Source organism: Salmo salar, chromosome 01 (assembly GCF_965601325.2).
Source record: "Salmo salar chromosome 01, fSalSal1, whole genome shotgun sequence".
Taxonomy (NCBI): Eukaryota; Metazoa; Chordata; class Actinopteri; order Salmoniformes; family Salmonidae; genus Salmo; species Salmo salar.
The window spans coordinates 160,394,359-160,412,295 of record NC_138291.1 but is presented as its reverse complement, the minus strand read 5'-3'; the positions used below and the strand labels follow the sequence as shown (position 1 = coordinate 160,412,295).

Here is a 17,937-nt window from a genome sequence, read left to right as displayed (position 1 = left end):
GTTGACGAGGCTTTTAGAATGAGCTCTTTTCTGCTGAGATCAGCAATAAAAGCAGATCATCATCAGTGTGCTACTTTAGACTGAGACCATGCTGCATGGCCTTTAAAACTGACCTTTCACCTTTCTAACACACACAGTAGATAGAGGTCTGTAGTATTTATAGAGGCAGGGTAAAAGAGGAGTCTATATTGGGCTGGAGATGAAAGCAGATGGATTATAGTAGCAGACATTGTGAACTGTTCTGTGGCTCTGTTATCTCAAGTGGATCAATGAATGGTTTCTCTAACACCCTTCTCTGCTCCACTCTGAAAGAAGCTCTTATCCATCATTTTTTTCATGTGTTGGGTGTAAAAGAATCTCCAGAAGCTTCAGGTGGATCAGCAGAACCACTGACCTAACCCCAACCTTAGGAAGGACGCCCCTATTAAACTGGCCAATAGGAAAGGCTTTGGTCGTGTGTGTGGGGTCTCATATGGATCTAATTTCATCCACTGTGACAGAAAACAGAGCAGCTTTCACTTTAATGTCCACCCATTGGAACATTAGGCTGGCTGAAAGGGGGCTCCCATCACCAACACACAAAACTTTGTCAGTCCATCCACCCTTCAGTCCGGCCACCCGTCTGCCTGTGAGTCAGTCAGTCCAGGCTGTCTTTCAGTCTGTTTCTCTGGCCGAGTTATGTTACTGGAGGCCATAAGGTGATGTAACCTGGGATTGTCCAGGGCCGTATATTGCTTATTAGTGGCAGCAGCTTGGGTAGCAGTCTGTGCATGAGAGAGAGAGCAGACAGGACACACACACACACACACACACACACACACACACACACACACACACACACACACACACACACACACACACACACACACACACACACACACACACACACACACACACACACACCACAGAGGGTGGCCCTGTGCAGCTGGCTGCAGCATTTGTTGTTTTAACCCAGATTCTGGGCTGAGCTATGGTCACCATGTGCACCCTCTCAGGGGTGTGGCCTCGTCATCTGTCTGGCAAACCACTGCAGACTGTGAGTCCAGGGGGAGGGGTTAGGGGAAGAGCTACAGACTGGGGTCTCAGTGAGAGTTAGTTAGTGGTTGGGTGTGTGGAGACCAGTGGTAGAACCACCAAGACATACAGCAGAGCTGCACTGAAGGAGGAGAATATGGCAAACAGGTTGGATCATTTTGTCTCTCTTCTTCTCTTTGGTTTTGCGTTAGTTGTGCTACTCCTTCATGACAGAATATAACAATATTACTTGTTGTAAGGTTTACATTGATTCATTTAGCAAGTGAGAGTGCTCAATGCTCACATTTACCTCATAGTGTTTAGAAGACAGTTTCAAGTATTATTTTTCCTGATTGGAAATGTTTCCCAGGCCTAACAAAGGGGGTGACTAACGCTGGAGGATGTAAATATTATGTTCCTCTTATTAATCATAATGTAACTCCAGTGTTGAGCAGGTTACACAGTAGCCCTGGGAAATGATGGCACTCTCACTGTGGAAATGTTGAGCACTACAATCATTTGTCACACAGCACTGACACAGCAATTGTTAAGAGTCATATTATACTCAATACCGGACAACAAGGCTGTGTGTGTTTACTGTGTGTGTGTGTCCTCTGATCTTGTGTTTACTCTTCATCATCCTGACTGATGACTCAGTCATACACTAAGTTGTTTTCCAGTTGGTCTGTGGAAGTAGGCCATGGGAATGTTGTTGTGTTATATGCTCATGCTTTATGTGTTTGAAGAGGCAACATGTGAAGAGTTTAATTCCAAAATGCTCTATATCCATTTTCAGAAATGTGCTTTTATTGTTTTAAGAAATTCTGAAAAAGATTGGTGTGTTTTTTTCACTATCTAATCATGACATGGGGTTGTTCAATGACAGACATGTACAGTATTTGTTTAAAATCTATCACTTGATGGTTTCATTTCAGGGAGAAAAATAATCATGTTTTTTTGCTAAATGCTACAGTATATCCGCCTCACTCTCAGAGAAATAAGTAGTACTACTAGGTTTTACACAGTGAAATGTAACAAATAGCTAAAAAAATGTATGAAGAAATGTACAAGTGATACATTTGTGACATCTATATTATAATTTTTGTATAATAATTCAATATAGTAATACGAGATCTGTATGTAAAACATTTACATTTTACTCATTTAGCAGATGCTCTTATCCAGAGCGACTTACAGTAAGTGCATTCATCTTAAAATAGCTAGGTAGACAACCACATTATACAGTCAGATATACAGGATATGAACATTCCATTCCAGCTAAACAATGGATGTATAGCATTTCACACAAAAAAAACACATTTTCATTCACATCTAAAGTCTATGAATATAACATCTGAGAACAGTAATATTTTACACACACACATGAAGGCAATCATTTCTGATGATATAGCATTTTGGAATTAAACTCTGCATATGTTTCTGAAGTTGCTTTGCAATAAATACGATAGCAACTGAAAGTGGTTTTCAGGGCAGGTTTCAAAAGTGAAGACTTTGAAAGTTAGTTAAGGGAACTGCCCTGAGTGGATGGACGAATGACTTTATTTGGTTCTTCTTAATGAAAATCTGATGTGTAGATCTAACTGTACAGTATAGGCATTCCTCCATAGCCTCAGTGTATATGGGTGTTTGACCTACAGTTGCCCCCAGTGAGTGGGAGAGAGAGGAAGAGAGAGATTGAGAGACCACCATGTACCACCCGCCTCTAACCACCTCGTCTCCGACGTTTACCATAGCCGTTGTGTTTTCATAGATACACAGATAGTTTCCTGTCAATGTTAGTGTGCTGAGGGACCTGCTGTTGAGACTGCATATCACTGTGTGACTCAGACATATTTGTGTACTTTGTAGTGCAGATGAAGTGTAGCAAAGTGTTTGTGAACTAATGAGGTGGTAATGTGTACACACACTCGCACACAGACACACCCTAGGGTTTTTAAGTCTATGGTCACTGGTTCACTCTTATTAGGTTGTGTGTGTGTGTGTGTGTGTGTGTGTGTGTGTGTGTGTGTGTGTGTGTGTGTGTGTGTGTGTGTGTGTGTGTGTGTGTGTGTGTGTGTGTGTGTGTGTGTGTGTGTGTGTGTGTGAATAGACATCATAAATCCAGTCATAGCCTAACACGTTTATGGTCTGGTCTGCTGTGATTCACAGAGTGCTGGGAAAGTTCTGCTCATGGTAACAAACCACTTGAAGCTCTGCCTGTTTAGTGGTCTGTCTGGTCTATCTCTAGGGGGAATATTGAAGTAGGCCATGTCCTAATATTACCTCAGAACAAAGTATACACAATCTTATCATACACTAGCAAATGTATTGACTGTAAGCAAGTTTGACCTTAGTTACATATACTCCCCTTGACCAGTCTGTCTGTCTCTCTCTCTCTCTCTCTCTCTCTCTCTCTCTCTCTCTCTCTCTCTCTTTCTTTTTCTCTCCACCAAACACACGCACACTCTGCAATCAGGCACCCCTGCCTGTTGGGGTCAAAGGCCAAGTGGCCTAAATTTCAAAGTGGTCAGTTGACCCGGCCCTGTGTTCCTTCCTCCAGCTGCTTTAGATTGTTTTCAAACAAACATCCGTGTGCGTGCGTGCGTGCGTGTGTGTGTGTGAATGAGGAATTAGTCTCTGCAACTGACCAGAAAGTATCTCAGTGCGTGACTCTGAGCCAAAGCCTTTCCTCTAGTGGTGTTTGAACTGGAGTCTGTGAAATATCCCTGGTGTCAGAAAACATCTACAAGGATCTACAGTACATCATGGGTGGGTGGGAGTCCCAAAGTTGAAGAAGTTACTTGAAAGGTTGTTCTGCATCAAGACAGTGACTGATGCATAAGCTTGGCTGTTCTTCAATGGTCCAGTTGACATCTGTGGGACTGTGTGTGTGTGTGTGTGTGTGTGTGTGTGTGTGTGTGTGTGTGTGTGTGTGTGTGTGTGTGTGTGTGTGTGTGTGTGTGTGTGTGTGTGTGTGTGTGTGTGTGTGTGTGTGAGCGCGCGTGTGTGTGTGTGTGTGTGTGTGTGTGTGTGTGTGTGTGTGTGTGTGTGTGTGTGTGTGTGTGTGTGTGTGTGTGTGTGTGTGTGTTTAGTTAATACAGATATTTGTGTTTCATAAAAGTAATTCTGATCCTGTCCTACACCACAGGGACGGCTGTCTGCGCCTGTTTTTATGACCTCACTAGACTTGGACACACAACACACAATACACAAATACACATTCACACACACTCACTAGCCGCCCACAGATCTGGGTCATTCTTTCTGTCTGGTGGAAGGATAGAGAGGGAAAAAGAGAGGGAAAAGAGTGAGTAAAGAGAGGGAAAGAGAGGGAAAGAGAGGGGAGGTGAAAGAGGGGAAAGACTGGGGAAAGAGAGGGAAAGAGAGGAGAGGGAAAGAGAGGGAAAGAGAGGAGAGGGAAAGAGAGGGAAAGAGAGGAGAGGGGAAAGAGAGGGAAAGAGAGGAGAGGGAAAGAGAGGGAAAGAGAGGAGAGGGGAAAGAGAGGGAAAGAGAGGAGAGGGAAAGAGAGGGAAAGAGAGGAGAGGGGAAAGAGAGGGAAAGAGAGGAGAGGGAAAGAGAGGGAAAGAGAGGAGAGGGAAAGAGAGGGAAAGAGAGGAGAGGGAAAGAGAGGAGAGGGAAAGAGAGGGAAAGAGAGGAGAGGGAAAGAGAGGAGAGGGAAACGAGGGAGGAAAGCTAGGGTTTGTTGATATTTCAACAGGATAACAGAGGTCAAAGTTTCAGTAATGCTGTCACTGCTTCATCTCCCTATCACACACACATAATTAATTAAACACACCCACACACACACTGATCCCTCCTAGAAGGGAGTGTGACCTCATAGCAGAGTCGACTTTAGCTATTATCCCTCTCCATGGTGACCGGGTGACCAAGTGACAGGAACGACTCCCAGGAGGTTCAGATCTTGGGCGGCACAGGTCACCACTGGCCCCCTACTCTGCTCCAGGCTGCTCCAGGCGCCCCTCGCTCCTCGCCCAGCTCCCCAGACTGGAAGACTGGCCCCATGTCCCTCTAGCCTAGACTTTCCCATACCACCCCTCCCTCCCAACCAGACTCCACACACTGTCCAGGCTTAGGGATTCCCATGAGCTGGGAAGGGAGGGAAAATAGGAGAAAGGGAGGGTGGTGGTTCGGAGAATAAATGGAAAATTGGTGTGTGTGTGTGCCCATCTCTCCAGTCACAATGATCCACAATACCAGACACAGTTTTACTATTCACCGCTGTGCTCATGAGTGTGAACTCATGACTGGAAATGTTAGATGGAAAACGCAACACTAGTTAAAGTGAGCCTGCTGAGAAGATGGAACCTGTGTTTCAGCACACTCAGGACTGTGTTTCAGCACACTCAGGACTGTGTTTCAGCACACTCAGGACTGTGTTTCAGCACACTGAGGACTGTGTTTCAGCACACTCAGGACTGTGTTTCAGCACACTCAGGACTGTGTTTCAGCACACTCAGGACTGTGTTTCAGCACACTCAGGACTGTGTTTCAGCACACTCAGGACTGTGTTTCAGCACAGTCAGGACTGTGTTTCAGCACAGTCAGGACTGTGTTTCAGCACACTCAGGACTGTGTTTCAGCACACTCAGGACTGTGTTTCAGCACACTGAGGACTGTGTTTCAGCACACTCAGGACTGTGTTTCAGCACACTGAGGACTGTGTTTCAGCACACTGAGGACTGTGTTTCAGCACACTCAGGACTGTGTTTACGACTCCAAGATACAGGATCCAGATAGATAATTTTAATACAGAAGGTTTTTACGTCCCTCTAGGCATGTGTGATAGAAAGAGCGAGATAGGGAGATGGAGAAAGAGAGAGAGAGATGGAGAGAGGGATAGAGAGAGGGAGAGAGGGATAGAGATAGGGAGATGGAGAAAGAGAGAGAGAGATGGAGAGAGGGATAGAGAGAGTGAGGGAATTGTAGAAACATTCCTGTAGACCCAGATACTTCATTCAGATCTAGAGGCCCACTGAGAGACCTCAGCCTGACCTGAGAATGAAGTCATCAACAAGTGACTGCCTAGTCGATGATCTCATCAACCGTCGCCTGGTTGTGCTGTTTAATACAGCTTGTGGTTTAAAACCTAGCAGCTTTTACATTGCAGTAATTTACTGCTGCATTAATGTTCTGTAGCAAGAGCTCCTTGCCTTGCTATGTTTTATTACATTAATGCCGTGGTTCACATGGACTGTTAAGCTGCCTTATGGTAGAGCGTCTTTGTGCCAAGTTATCAATTCAATGAAATGTGTTTCCAGGTAAACTGAGGGTTCGATAAAGAAGACAAATGTTTGTGAAAGGCCTTTTGAAGTAAAGCCCTTGGGTTTGGGTATATGATTTCCTCCTGTAGCTAAAATTGTTTATGAATGATGTTGTTGCCATGGGTTATCTCTCCGAGCCCTGACGTTTTACAGTATTTATTGTTTATTAGTTTAGAAGGCCATGTTGTGAAACCAAGCCCTGAGGGTCCGCTTTCTGTATTGTCTAGAGATACTGTGTGGGATAGCCGAGTTGTGAAATGATGTCATGGGTTGTTATCCCACAGCCTTCTAGTGATAGTGATGATAGTGAATGGTGTGTTGTTAGATGGAGACAGTCAGACCGTCACTAGGTTATCTATTCAACTCTCCAGCAAGCGACAGAGTCAGTGAGATGACAGTGTTGTTGTGAGATGGATGTGGCTACCTCTCCCCCAGTACTGATGGTGTTAATGACATGTTCATGTCACTGGGGTTATCTATCTTTAGGAGGTATGTGACAGTAGTGTTTGTGAAATAGCTGTGATCTGATGATGACACTGGGGTTCTGCGAGTTCTGTAGTGGTGGTGTTTATGAAATGGCCGTGTCAGCAGGGTTATCTCAGCCAGGCTGACCCTAGGTCAGTTATGTGTTAGCTCTGTGGCAGTGGCGGTTCTAGACCATTTCAACTGGGGGGGCCAAGCTGGGGCCAGTTGTACTGTTAGAGGGGCCAGTTACATTAATAACGGATGTAAAAAAAGAACGATAGCAAAAATTAGTTATGTAAAAATTATTTTATACTCCACATTTATGGGGGCCCCAGAACCGCTAGTGCTCTGTGGTGGTTGGACAGCCAGACTGCTATCAGCCCTACATCAGTGGCGTGGGCTGTTTCATCTGAGATTGTTTGTTTTTCCCTCTGTCTGTGTCTGTTTGTCAAAGGATCCTTCATTCCCTCTTTCCACATCTCTCTCCTCTCTTCCCTTCATCTCTCCTTCTCCCCTCCACATCTCACCCAGCTTCCCCTGGGACCGACACTACACAGACACCAGTGTTGGACCCAGAGTAACTCCTCACACACAGATGCATGCATGCTCCTACACACACACACACACACACACACACACACACACACACACACACACACACACACACACACACACACACACACACACACACACACACACACACACACACCACACACACACACACACACACACCCCTGGGAAGGGGAAAGGGGAGGAGCTGACCCTGTCAGTCAGGGAGCTCTGCAGGGGAAACCAAAACAGAGAGCAGAGCAGAGGAGTCAGGCTCCTCCAGGCTGGCTGACCAGGCCTGCCCTCTCTCTTTCTCCCTCCTCCTCTCTTCCTCTCCAGGCCTGGCTTTATGTAAACATGACAAGAGTTTGTTGGTTCGTTTTAGACAACCCCTCTCTCTGTCTGCAGCCCTGTTGTCATAAGGCTCTCCCTGTCTATACGTTTCATCCACCATTACTCCCATTCACCATGGCTGTGCTATGCCACTTACTGTTAGTGTAAGGTTGGTTATTTTAAACTGCTGTGTTGGTCAATGACCAAGTTTCTTTGCTGATTAAAGTTAAATGATGCCTGAGGTGGGAGGGGGAAAACTCTGCTTCTGAAACGTTTCATTCCAACACTGCTAATCCGTCTTTCAGAGGGGACGTTAAACGGGTATCCTGACTCTCTGTGGTCACTAAAGATCCCATGGCACTTATTGTAAGAGTAGGGGTGTTAACCCTGGTGTCCTGGCTAAATTCCCAATATGGCCATCATATTATCATGGCCACCTAATCATCCTCAGCTTCCAATTGGCTCATTCATCCCCCTTCCTCTCCCCTGTAACTATTCCCTAGGTCATTGCTGTAAATGATAATGTGTTTTCAGTCAACTTACCAGGTAAAATAAGAGTTAAATAAAAATAAATACATCATGTAACCGAGCGTTCTACCATGGTTTGCCCTTTCTACTGCCATAAATAATGATCACACACTCACTTTCTGTTCCCTTCTCCGCCCTCCCTCCTCTCTTTCTCCCCCCTCCCCTATGTCTCAAGGTGTGTAGTTGGTGAGAAGCCAGCTGGCTGGCCTTGGAGACACTCCTTCACTACGATGTAGAGTCCAGAAGAGAGAGAACGAGAGAGAGATAAAGACGAAAGAGAGAGTGTGTGAAAAACAGACACTCCACCTGGAAGAGAAACTGAAAGCGGGTGAGTAAGACATTGCAGGAAGAATCGGAAAGAAAGATAGGGAGACAAACCAGAAAGAAGGAAGAGGAACAACACCAGGGGGAGATAAGAAAGAGAGAGTGAGAGAGAGCGAGAGAGAGAGAGAGAGAGAGAGAGAGAGAGAGAGAGAGAGAGAGACTTTCAATCATTGACCTCAGGCTCTGTCTCCAAACCAACCTCTCCCTCCCTCCTTCTCCTCCCTCCTTTCCCTGCACCGGAACTGTTTAGCCTCTCTCACACCTCCGTCACAACAGGACCCCATCCTTCAATCTCTCCCTTCACACTTTCCCCTCTTCCTGAAGACCCTGAGGACTTGAACCTTCACCTTTGACCCCACCTGTGTAACCACTGGGGCGGGAAAAAACATCACCAGGAACACTTCAGAACCACTTCAAACATCATCATCACCATGTGCCACGTGATTGTGACCTGTCGCTCCATGCTGTGGACTCTACTCAGCATCGTGGTCGCCTTCGGAGAGCTCATCGCCTTCATGAGCACCGATTGGCTGGTGGGCTTCCCCCGGACACCGGACGCCGTCTTCGGCCCTCATGGTGCCACAGCGGCTGGCGAGGCCTACCGGCCCACCCTGGGCATCTACGGCCGCTGCCTCAAGCTGCCCCACCTGCAGCGCGGCGTGCTGTGTGGGCCGTACGCCGTGCACTTTGGGGAGATCGCCAGCGGGTTCTGGCAGGCAGCGTCCATCTTCCTGGCGGCGGGGATCCTGCTACTGTGTGCCGTGGCCTTCATCTCTGTCTTCACCATGTGCTTCCAGAGCATCATGAAGAAGAGCATCTTCAACGTGTGTGGACTGCTGCAGGCCATCGCAGGTGAGACTGAGAGAGGGATACACGCACATGTAGACACACATTTCACACACACACACATATACACAGCAGAGTTGCACACTGACTTTCACATTGAGTTATTGACATGTAGTTACAGGGCTGACTTTAACTCACGCAGGAAATCCACAGACCCTCTTGTTGTAGTGTTGCTGCTTTCAGTATTGTATTGCCTGTTGATTGGTTGTAGTTTTGTCTGAGCTGTTCAGTAGTTAAATACAGTTGACTGACTGTTAGACCCCTGGAATGGAGAGAGAGGGGCTTGTGGAGGGGTGTGTTCTGTCTGAACAGCCAACATTCAACCCCATCCAGCTAACCTTTAGTGCTGCTGTCCACCTCTTCAGAGTTTAAACATTCACTAACTAGAGCAATCAGACCCCACTGACCACACACGAACACATGCACGTGTACACACACACACACACACACACACACACACACACACACACACACACACACACACACACACACACACACACACACACACACACACACACACACACACACAGGCCCCCGAGAGTGCATTAACTCTTACTCCCAGCGTCCTCTCTGTGTGTTTGAGGTGAGTATTAACCTTATTGGTCAAGGGTCAGGGAACCACAGCAGCCTTGTACCTCCCTCTGAGGTCGTTGCCATCAGCAACAAGGGCCCAAATATTTGTCCTCTTGGGTCAGCTGGGGATGATGTCATGTGACCTGTGTGGTGTGTCCGCATGCGTGTGTATCTGTGTATGACTCTCAAGCCACTTTGACCTGCTGTGGTGAATTATGGGAGGGAGGAGGCGGTCATTGGAGAGAGTGAAGTTATTCCGCCTGAATCTTGCTATTGTGTTGTTATTGAACATAGTCAGAGGACGTCCACAACTGGACTGATTAGAAGAGCAGAACTGCTCGTTAAGGGTCTGTGGGTCGCCGGGAGGAAGGGGATGAGAATAAGGAAGAGGAAAGGGGCAGAGGGGAAACCAGAAATAGCAGGGGGGTGTTTCTTTAATGCCCTCAGCCTAGGGTTGAATGGCGAGAACCAGGTTACTGAGATTTACCACTCTAAACCACTCCCTTTTCCCTGGATATATAACTGCGAGAAACCAGTAAATTAAAATAAACTATGAACAGCATGGCTTGAAATGGAAGTGTTAAATGATATGTGATGTCTAATCTGGCTTCTCAACTGCCTCTGCATGATGAATATACAATGCTCAGGGTGGGGACAGACAGCCCATCTCAGTATGGAGTGCAGTTCACAATGCATGTAGACCTTTCTTCTTATCATGGTCACTTTTTGTCTTATGACAGGCAGGGCAGCATATTCTATGCTACAGTAATATAAAGACTGAATGCACGTATAATCTCCATCTGGCTTTCGGAGGACACCCTACTTTTTTATTGTTAAGATGTTTTTGTTTATTTATTGCAGCTGCAGAGTTTTAAAACAGCCTATCACTTGAATATTATTGCTTTCAATCAGAGCAGGCGCGAGCACTCTCTAGTAGTCTTTCTCTCTCTCCATCAACTCCATTCAAGTTGAATCCAAAATAGATCATCCTGTTCTAGATTGATATAAAGCCCCATATATAGATGTTCTAGCCTACCTCTTTCAGGTAATACATTTATTGCAGTATTAGCCTTATAATTAGCTAATTAATGGTGGGTTATGCATAATGTCTAACTTATAGCCTCTGTCTCTTGCGCAATACGTACGCACCTGTGCTCCGCTGGCCTCTCTCCTTAAAAAACACTCTTAGCTCTTGGAGTCCCTTGCAGGAAAAGCTAGACTACAATAGCTTGCTGGACATTATTTTTTATACCTATAGACTATTCAAAGAGGGTACGCAAGCTCTTGTTTGCTGAATGTTAAGTACAGCAGCCAATAGAACTCATGGGTAGTTTGAAAGAAGAGCGAACGCTCGTGCGGCGGCAGTAGGCTATAGCAGTAATTTATTCAGACCCATAACCATTCAATCTTTGTGAAAAGAAGAGAAAGCCTTCTGCATCTAATTCTTGTACTATTCAAGGTGTCATTAGAATGAAGAAGATCATTTCATTTAACTGTTAAAAGCGAGGAAGGAATGATGCAACAATAGAGAGAGAAAGAGGAGGTAGGCTGATAATATTAGGGGAAATATTATAAAAACGATTTATTCGTCAGCCTACTAATAATACAAATAGGCCCTATTATATTTCTAAATTAAAATCAAATTCACTAGCCTGTAATTGTAACTTTGTTCGCCGCATGTGCTGCACCAGAATCGCATGTTCTCTCCATGCTTTATCGTGGTTTGAATGATGTGCTTAATTCAGTCCATATAATCCAGTAGCCTATAATACAATACAGTACATTAATACAGTTCACACTAAAAAAGATTAGCCTACTGGAGCTAGTTTTATTCATTTACCCAAGAGAGCATATAGCTAGCTACATCTATGGGCTTTTATGTTTTTCTGTCAGGTGTAATGTGCAGTAGCCTATATCATGTATGTATTGGATAACAGCACAATCATATGGGCTTTTTTGGGCTTGACCTCATTAAATGTATTTAATGTGGGGCTCATAAAATGTATATAATGTATGGCTCATCAGGGTCAAGTAGCATCATGATTGAATTTTCGATCAAAGCTCTAATCAAATCCAGACATATGCTTATTTATATGCTTTATAATGCTGTTGAATGACACTTCCGGTTTTTGGTTACCTGGTAGAAAAGGGATTTATTCTCAGGATGGAACATTTGTAAAATACCGGGAAAATATTCAACTCTACCTTAACCCTCAGCCCCTTGTCGTGAACAGTCTCCCTGGCTACAGAAAGGGATAAAGAACAAAACACACTGCAGAAACACCACACCCAGCAGTGATCAGTGTTGATGTGTCTCTGGTACTTTTTTCTGTTGCTGTTTTTCCTCCACCTCCACATGTGTCCTAGACGAGAGGGATAGAAAAGTCTCTCCACCTCTCTCTCTCTCCCTCTCTTCCTCTCTCCTTTCTGACAGATTTTCCTCCAATCAACATTTCCACTAAGTGTGCCGACCGGCCGTAATGTTCCCGTAATGTGACCGTAACTGGGATCAGGTGGCAGATGTTTTGGGAAATACTTTACCTCAGAGGGAGAGATTGTGTTTCTGTAGCCAGCGGTGGTCACGTCATCTCACTGGAGTCATCAGAGTGGTCCTGATTCTATTAAACACATTTATACACACTGATGTCATATTGGGAAGGCTTTATCTCTAATAGAAATCAATTGGATATGCAGTATAACTAGCCAAGTGTTTAAGGCCAGACCGGGGCAGGGTTTTTTCAGAAACACAGTTAGAGACGAGAAGACTAAGAAACGGCAGGTAGTTAAACTGTCTCCAGGTCTACAGCTGGGAGTGTCATAATATCCTTTTATTGTGGCCATAAACTCTCCCTCCCAGCTCCAACCAACCAGCCAGCCAGCCAACCAGATGACAAGCCAAATTCAGCCATGATGAGTCATAGGACTGTCACACAGATGGCTTTTGACCTGGGCACTAGCTGTGGGTTGATGGCAGATGGGAATGTGACCGTGATCCAGTTAACAGATGCAATAATGATACAGCGTGACTATGACTGTTACAGATCTGATTAACAGATGATCATGACTGTATTGGAACAGTCTGATCATGATGAATAGTCTAGGTCTGGATGTTACTATTGTTGAGCAAACAGAGAGAGCAGAAGTACAGTACAGAAGTAGAGGACAGGTGTGACTGGAAATTCATCTGATTACCAAAGCAAAGGTCTGCTAACTGCTTGCTTGCTAGCCCCGGTCTGCTAACTGCTAGCTTGTTAGCCCCGGCCTACTAACTGCTAGCTTATTAGCCCCGGGCCTGCTAACTGTCTGAATCGCCGTGTCCCCAGCCAGCCCAACCAATCACTGGACCATATGATCACTTGGCTACACATGCTTCTCTCTAATATCAATATGCCTCGTCCATTACTGTCCTGGTTAGTGATTACTGTCTTATTTCACTGTAGAGCCTCTAGCCCTGCTCAATATGCCTTAACCAACCATGTTGTTCCAACTCCTACATATGCGATGACATCACCTGGTTTAAACATCTCTAGAGAATATACATTGAGGGAAAAAAGTATTTGATCCCCTGCTGATTTTGTACGTTTGCCCAATGACAAATAAATGATCAGTCTATAATTTTAATGGTAGGTTTAATTGAACAGTAAGAGACATAATAACAACAAAAATATCCAGAAAAACGCATGTCAAAAATGTTATAAAATGATTTGCATTTTAACCTCTTACATCTAGATGTTCCGCTAGCGGAACACCGCTCCAATATCCAATGATAGGGCGTGGCGCGAATTACAAATTCCTCGAAAATCCGAAAACTTCAATTTTTCAAACATATGACTATTTTACACCATTTTAAAGACAAGACTCTCCTTTATCTAACCACACTGTCCGATTTCAAAAAGGCTTTACAACGAAAGCAAAACATTAGATTATGTCAGGAGAGTACCCAGCCAGAAATAATCAGACACCCATTTTTCAAGCTAGCATATAATGTCACAAAAACCAAAACCACAGCTAAATGCAGTACTAACCTTTGATGATCTTCATCAGATGACACTCCTAGGACATTATGTTATACAATACATGCATGTTTTGTTCAATCAAGTTCATATATCAAAAAACAGCTTTTTACATTAGCATGTGACGTTCAGAACTAGCATACCCACCGAACACTTCCGGTGAATTTACTAAATTACTCACGATAAACGTTCACAAAAAAACATAACAATTATTTTAAGAATTATAGATACAGAACTCCTTTATGCAATCGCGTGTCCAATTTTAAAATAGCTTTTCGGTGAAAGCACATTTTGCAATATTCTGAGTAGATAGCCCGGCCATCACAGGCTAGCTATTTTGACACCCACCAAGTTTGGTACTCACCAAACTCAGATTTACTATAAGAAAAATTGGATTACCTTTGCTGTTCTTCGTCAGAATGCAGTAGGACTTCTACTTCAACAACAAATGTTGGTTTGGTTCCAAATAATCCATAGTTATATCCAAATAGCGGTGTTTTGTTCGTGCGTTCAAGACACTATCCGAAGGGTAACGAAGGGTGACGCGCCGGCGCATATCGTGACAAAAAATGTCAAAATATTCCATTACCGTACTTCGAAGCATGTCAAACGCTGTTTAAAATCAATTTTTATGCAATTTTTGTCGTAAAATAGCGATAATATTCCGACCGGGAGAGGTCGTTTTCGTTCAAAGACTGAAAATGTAAAATGGACTCTTCACGTGCACGTCTCATTGTTCTCAGATCGACCACTATCCAAATGCGCTACTGTTTTTCAGCCTGGGACTGCAGAGTCATCATTCAACGTTCTGGCGCCTTCTGAGAGCCTATGGGAGCCTTAGAAAGTGTCACGTTACAGCAGAGATCCTCTGTTTTCAATAAAGAGGCTAAAGAAGGCCAAGAAATGGTCAGAGAGGGCACTTCCTGTTTGGAATCTTCTCAGGTGTTAGCCTGCCATATGAGTTCTGTTATACTCACAGTCACCATTCAAACAGTTTTAGAAACTTTAGGGTGTTTTCTATCCAAATCAAACAATTATATGCATATTCTAGTTTCTGGGCAGGAGTAATAAACAGATTAAATCGGGTACGTTTTTTATCCGGCCGTGAAAATACTGCCCCCTATCCATAACAGGTTAATGAGGGAAATAAGTATTTGACGCCTCTGCAAAACATGACTTAGTACTTGGTGGCAAAACCCTTGTTGGCAATCACAGAGGTCAGACGTTTCTTGTAGTTGGCCACCAGGTTTGCACACATCTCAGGAGGGATTTTGTCCCACTCCTCTTTGCAGATCTTCTCCAAGTCATTAAGGTTTCAAGGCTGACGTTTGGCAACTCAAACCTTCAGCTCCCTCCACAGATTTTCTATGGGATTAAGGTCTGGAGACTGGCTAGGCCACTCCAGGACCTAAATGTGCTTCTTCTTGAGCCACTCCTTTGTTGCCTTGGCCATGTGTTTTGGGTCATTGTCATGATGGAATACCCATCCACGACCCATTTTCAATGCCCTGGCTGAGGGAAGGAGGTTCTCACCCAAGATTTGACAGTACATGGCCCCGTCCATCGTCCCTTTGATGCGGTGAAGTTGTCCTGTCCCCTTAGCAGAAAAACACCCCCAAAGCATAACGTTTCCACCTCCATGTTTGATGGTGGGGATGGTGTTCTTGGGGTCATAGGCAGCATTCCACCTCCTCCAAACACAGCGAGTTCAGTTGATGCCAAAGAGCTCCATTTTGGTCTCATCTGACCACAACACTTTCACCCAGTTGTCCTCTGAATCATTCAGATGTTCATTGGCAAACTTCAGATGGGCATGTATATGTGTTTTCTTGAGCAGGGGGACCTTGCGGGCGCTGCAGGATTTCAGTCCTTCTTGGTGACTATGGTCCCAGCTGCCTTGAGATCATTGACAAGATCCTCCCGTGTAGTTCTGGGCTGATTCCTCACCGTTCTCATGATCATTGCAACTCCACGAGGTGAGCTCTTGCATGGAGCCCCAGGCCGAGGGAGATTGACAGTTCTTTTGTGTTTCTTCCATTTGCGAATAATCGCACCAACTGTTGTCACCTTCTCACCAAGCTGCTTGGCTTGTAGCCCATTCCAGCCTTGTGTAGGTCTACAATCTTGTCCCTGACATCCTTGGAGAGCTCTTTGGTCTTGGCCATCGTGGAGAGTTTGGAATCTGATTGATTGATTGCTTCTGTGGACAGGTGTCTTTTATTCAGGTAACAAGCTGAGATTAGGAGCACTCCCTTTAAGAGTGTGCTCGTAATCTCAGCTCGTTACCTGTATAAAAGACACCTGGGAGCCAGAAATCTTTCTGATTGAGAGGGGGTCAAATACTTATTTCCCTCGTTAAAATGCAAATCATTTTATAACATTTTTTACATGCATTTTTTCTGGATTCTTTTGTTGTTATTCTTTCTCTCAATGTTCAAATAAACCTACCATTAAAATTATAGACTGATCATTTCTTTGTCAGTGGGCAAACGTACAAAGTCAGCAGGGGATCAAATACTTTTTTCCCTCACTGTATCTCTCGTCATTACTCAATGTCTAGGTTTACCTCCAATGTACTCACATCCTACCTTACCTTTGTGTGTACACTATGCCTTGAATCTATGCTATCGTGCCCAGAAACCTGCTCCTTTTACTCTCTGTTCCGAACGTGCTAGACGGCCAGTTCGTATAGCCTTTAGCCGTACCCTTATCCTACTTCTCCTCTGTTCCTCTGGTGATGTAGAGGTTAATCCAGGTCTTGCAGTGCCTAGCTCCACTCCCACTCCCCAGGTGCTCTCATTTGTTGACTTCTGTAACCGTAAAAGCCTTGGTTTCATGCATGTTAACATTAGAAGCCTACCCCCTAAGTTTGTTTTACTCACTGCTTTAGCACACTCTGCCAACCCGGATGTCTTAGCCATGTCTGAATCCTGGCTTTGGAAAACCCCCAAAAACCCTGAAATGTCCATCCCTAACTATAACATTTTCCGCCAAGATAGAACTGCAAAAGGGGGCGGTGTTGCAATCTACTGCAGAGATATCCTGCTGAGTTCTGTGTTACTATCCAGGTCTGTACCCAAACAATTCGAACTTCTACTTCTAAAAATTCACCTTTCCAGAAACAAGTCTCTTGCCGCTTGCTATAGACCACCCTCTGCCCCCAGCTGTGCCCTCGACACCATATGTGAATTGATTGCCCCCCATCTATCTTCTGAGCTCGTGCTACTAGGTGACCTAAACTGGGACATGCTTAACCTCTATGGGCTAGGTGGGACGCTAGCGTGCCACCCGTGGTGCACTCCATCAACAGCAGGTGCATTTCAAGAGCGGCAAATTTGAATCCAAATAAATGTCAAAATTCTAATTTTTCAAACATACAACTATTTTACACCCTTTGAAAGATAAACATCTCCTTAATCTAACCACGTTTTACGATTTCAAAAAGGTTTTACGGCGAAAGCATAAATTTAGAGTATGTTAGGACAGTACATTTACAAGAGTTGTGTGTAATGTTTTGTCAAGTCAAAGACAGGGTCACCAAAACCATAAAACCAGCTAAAATGATGCACTAACCTTTTACAATCTCCATCAGATGACACTCCTAGGACATTATGTTAGACAATGCATGCATTTTTAGTTCTATCAAGTTCATATTTATATCCAAAAACAGCGTTTTACTATGGCATTGATGTTGAGGAAATCGTTTCCCTCCAATAACCGGCAGTCAAGTCAGCGTCACAAATTAAATAATTAAAATTAGAAAACATTGGTAAAATATTATATTGTCATTTAAAGAATTATAGATTTACATCTCTTGAACGCAATCAACTTGCCAGATTTAAAAATAACCTTACTGGGAAATCACACTTTGCAATAATCTGAGCACTGCGCCCAGAAAAATACGCGTTGCGATACAGACTAGACGTCATGTTGGGGAGATCTAAAATCGAAAATACTATGTAAATAATCCATTACCTTTGATTCTCTTCATCAGATGTCACTTCCAGGTA

The 17,937-nt window shown here is 44.4% G+C and overlaps 1 protein-coding gene across 7 annotated transcripts in view; it reads left to right on the top strand.

Moving 5' to 3' along the window:
- The window catches only part of LOC106568131 (LHFPL tetraspan subfamily member 2), an 82,100-nt gene that overhangs the window by 52,212 nt on the left and 11,951 nt on the right, over positions 1-17,937 (top strand). For 5 of the 7 annotated variants that reach the window (XM_014138166.3, XM_014138192.3, XM_082955587.1 and 2 more), the window contains one exon: positions 8,347-9,347. In XM_014138166.3, the coding sequence (XP_013993641.1) occupies positions 8,927-9,347 (421 nt within the window). In that variant the 5' untranslated portion in view covers positions 8,347-8,926. Of the gene's footprint in view, positions 1-1,077; positions 1,183-8,346; positions 9,348-17,937 lie in introns of those variants that run through there. The other 2 variants (XM_014138201.3, XM_045692146.2) reach the window with 2 other exon arrangements.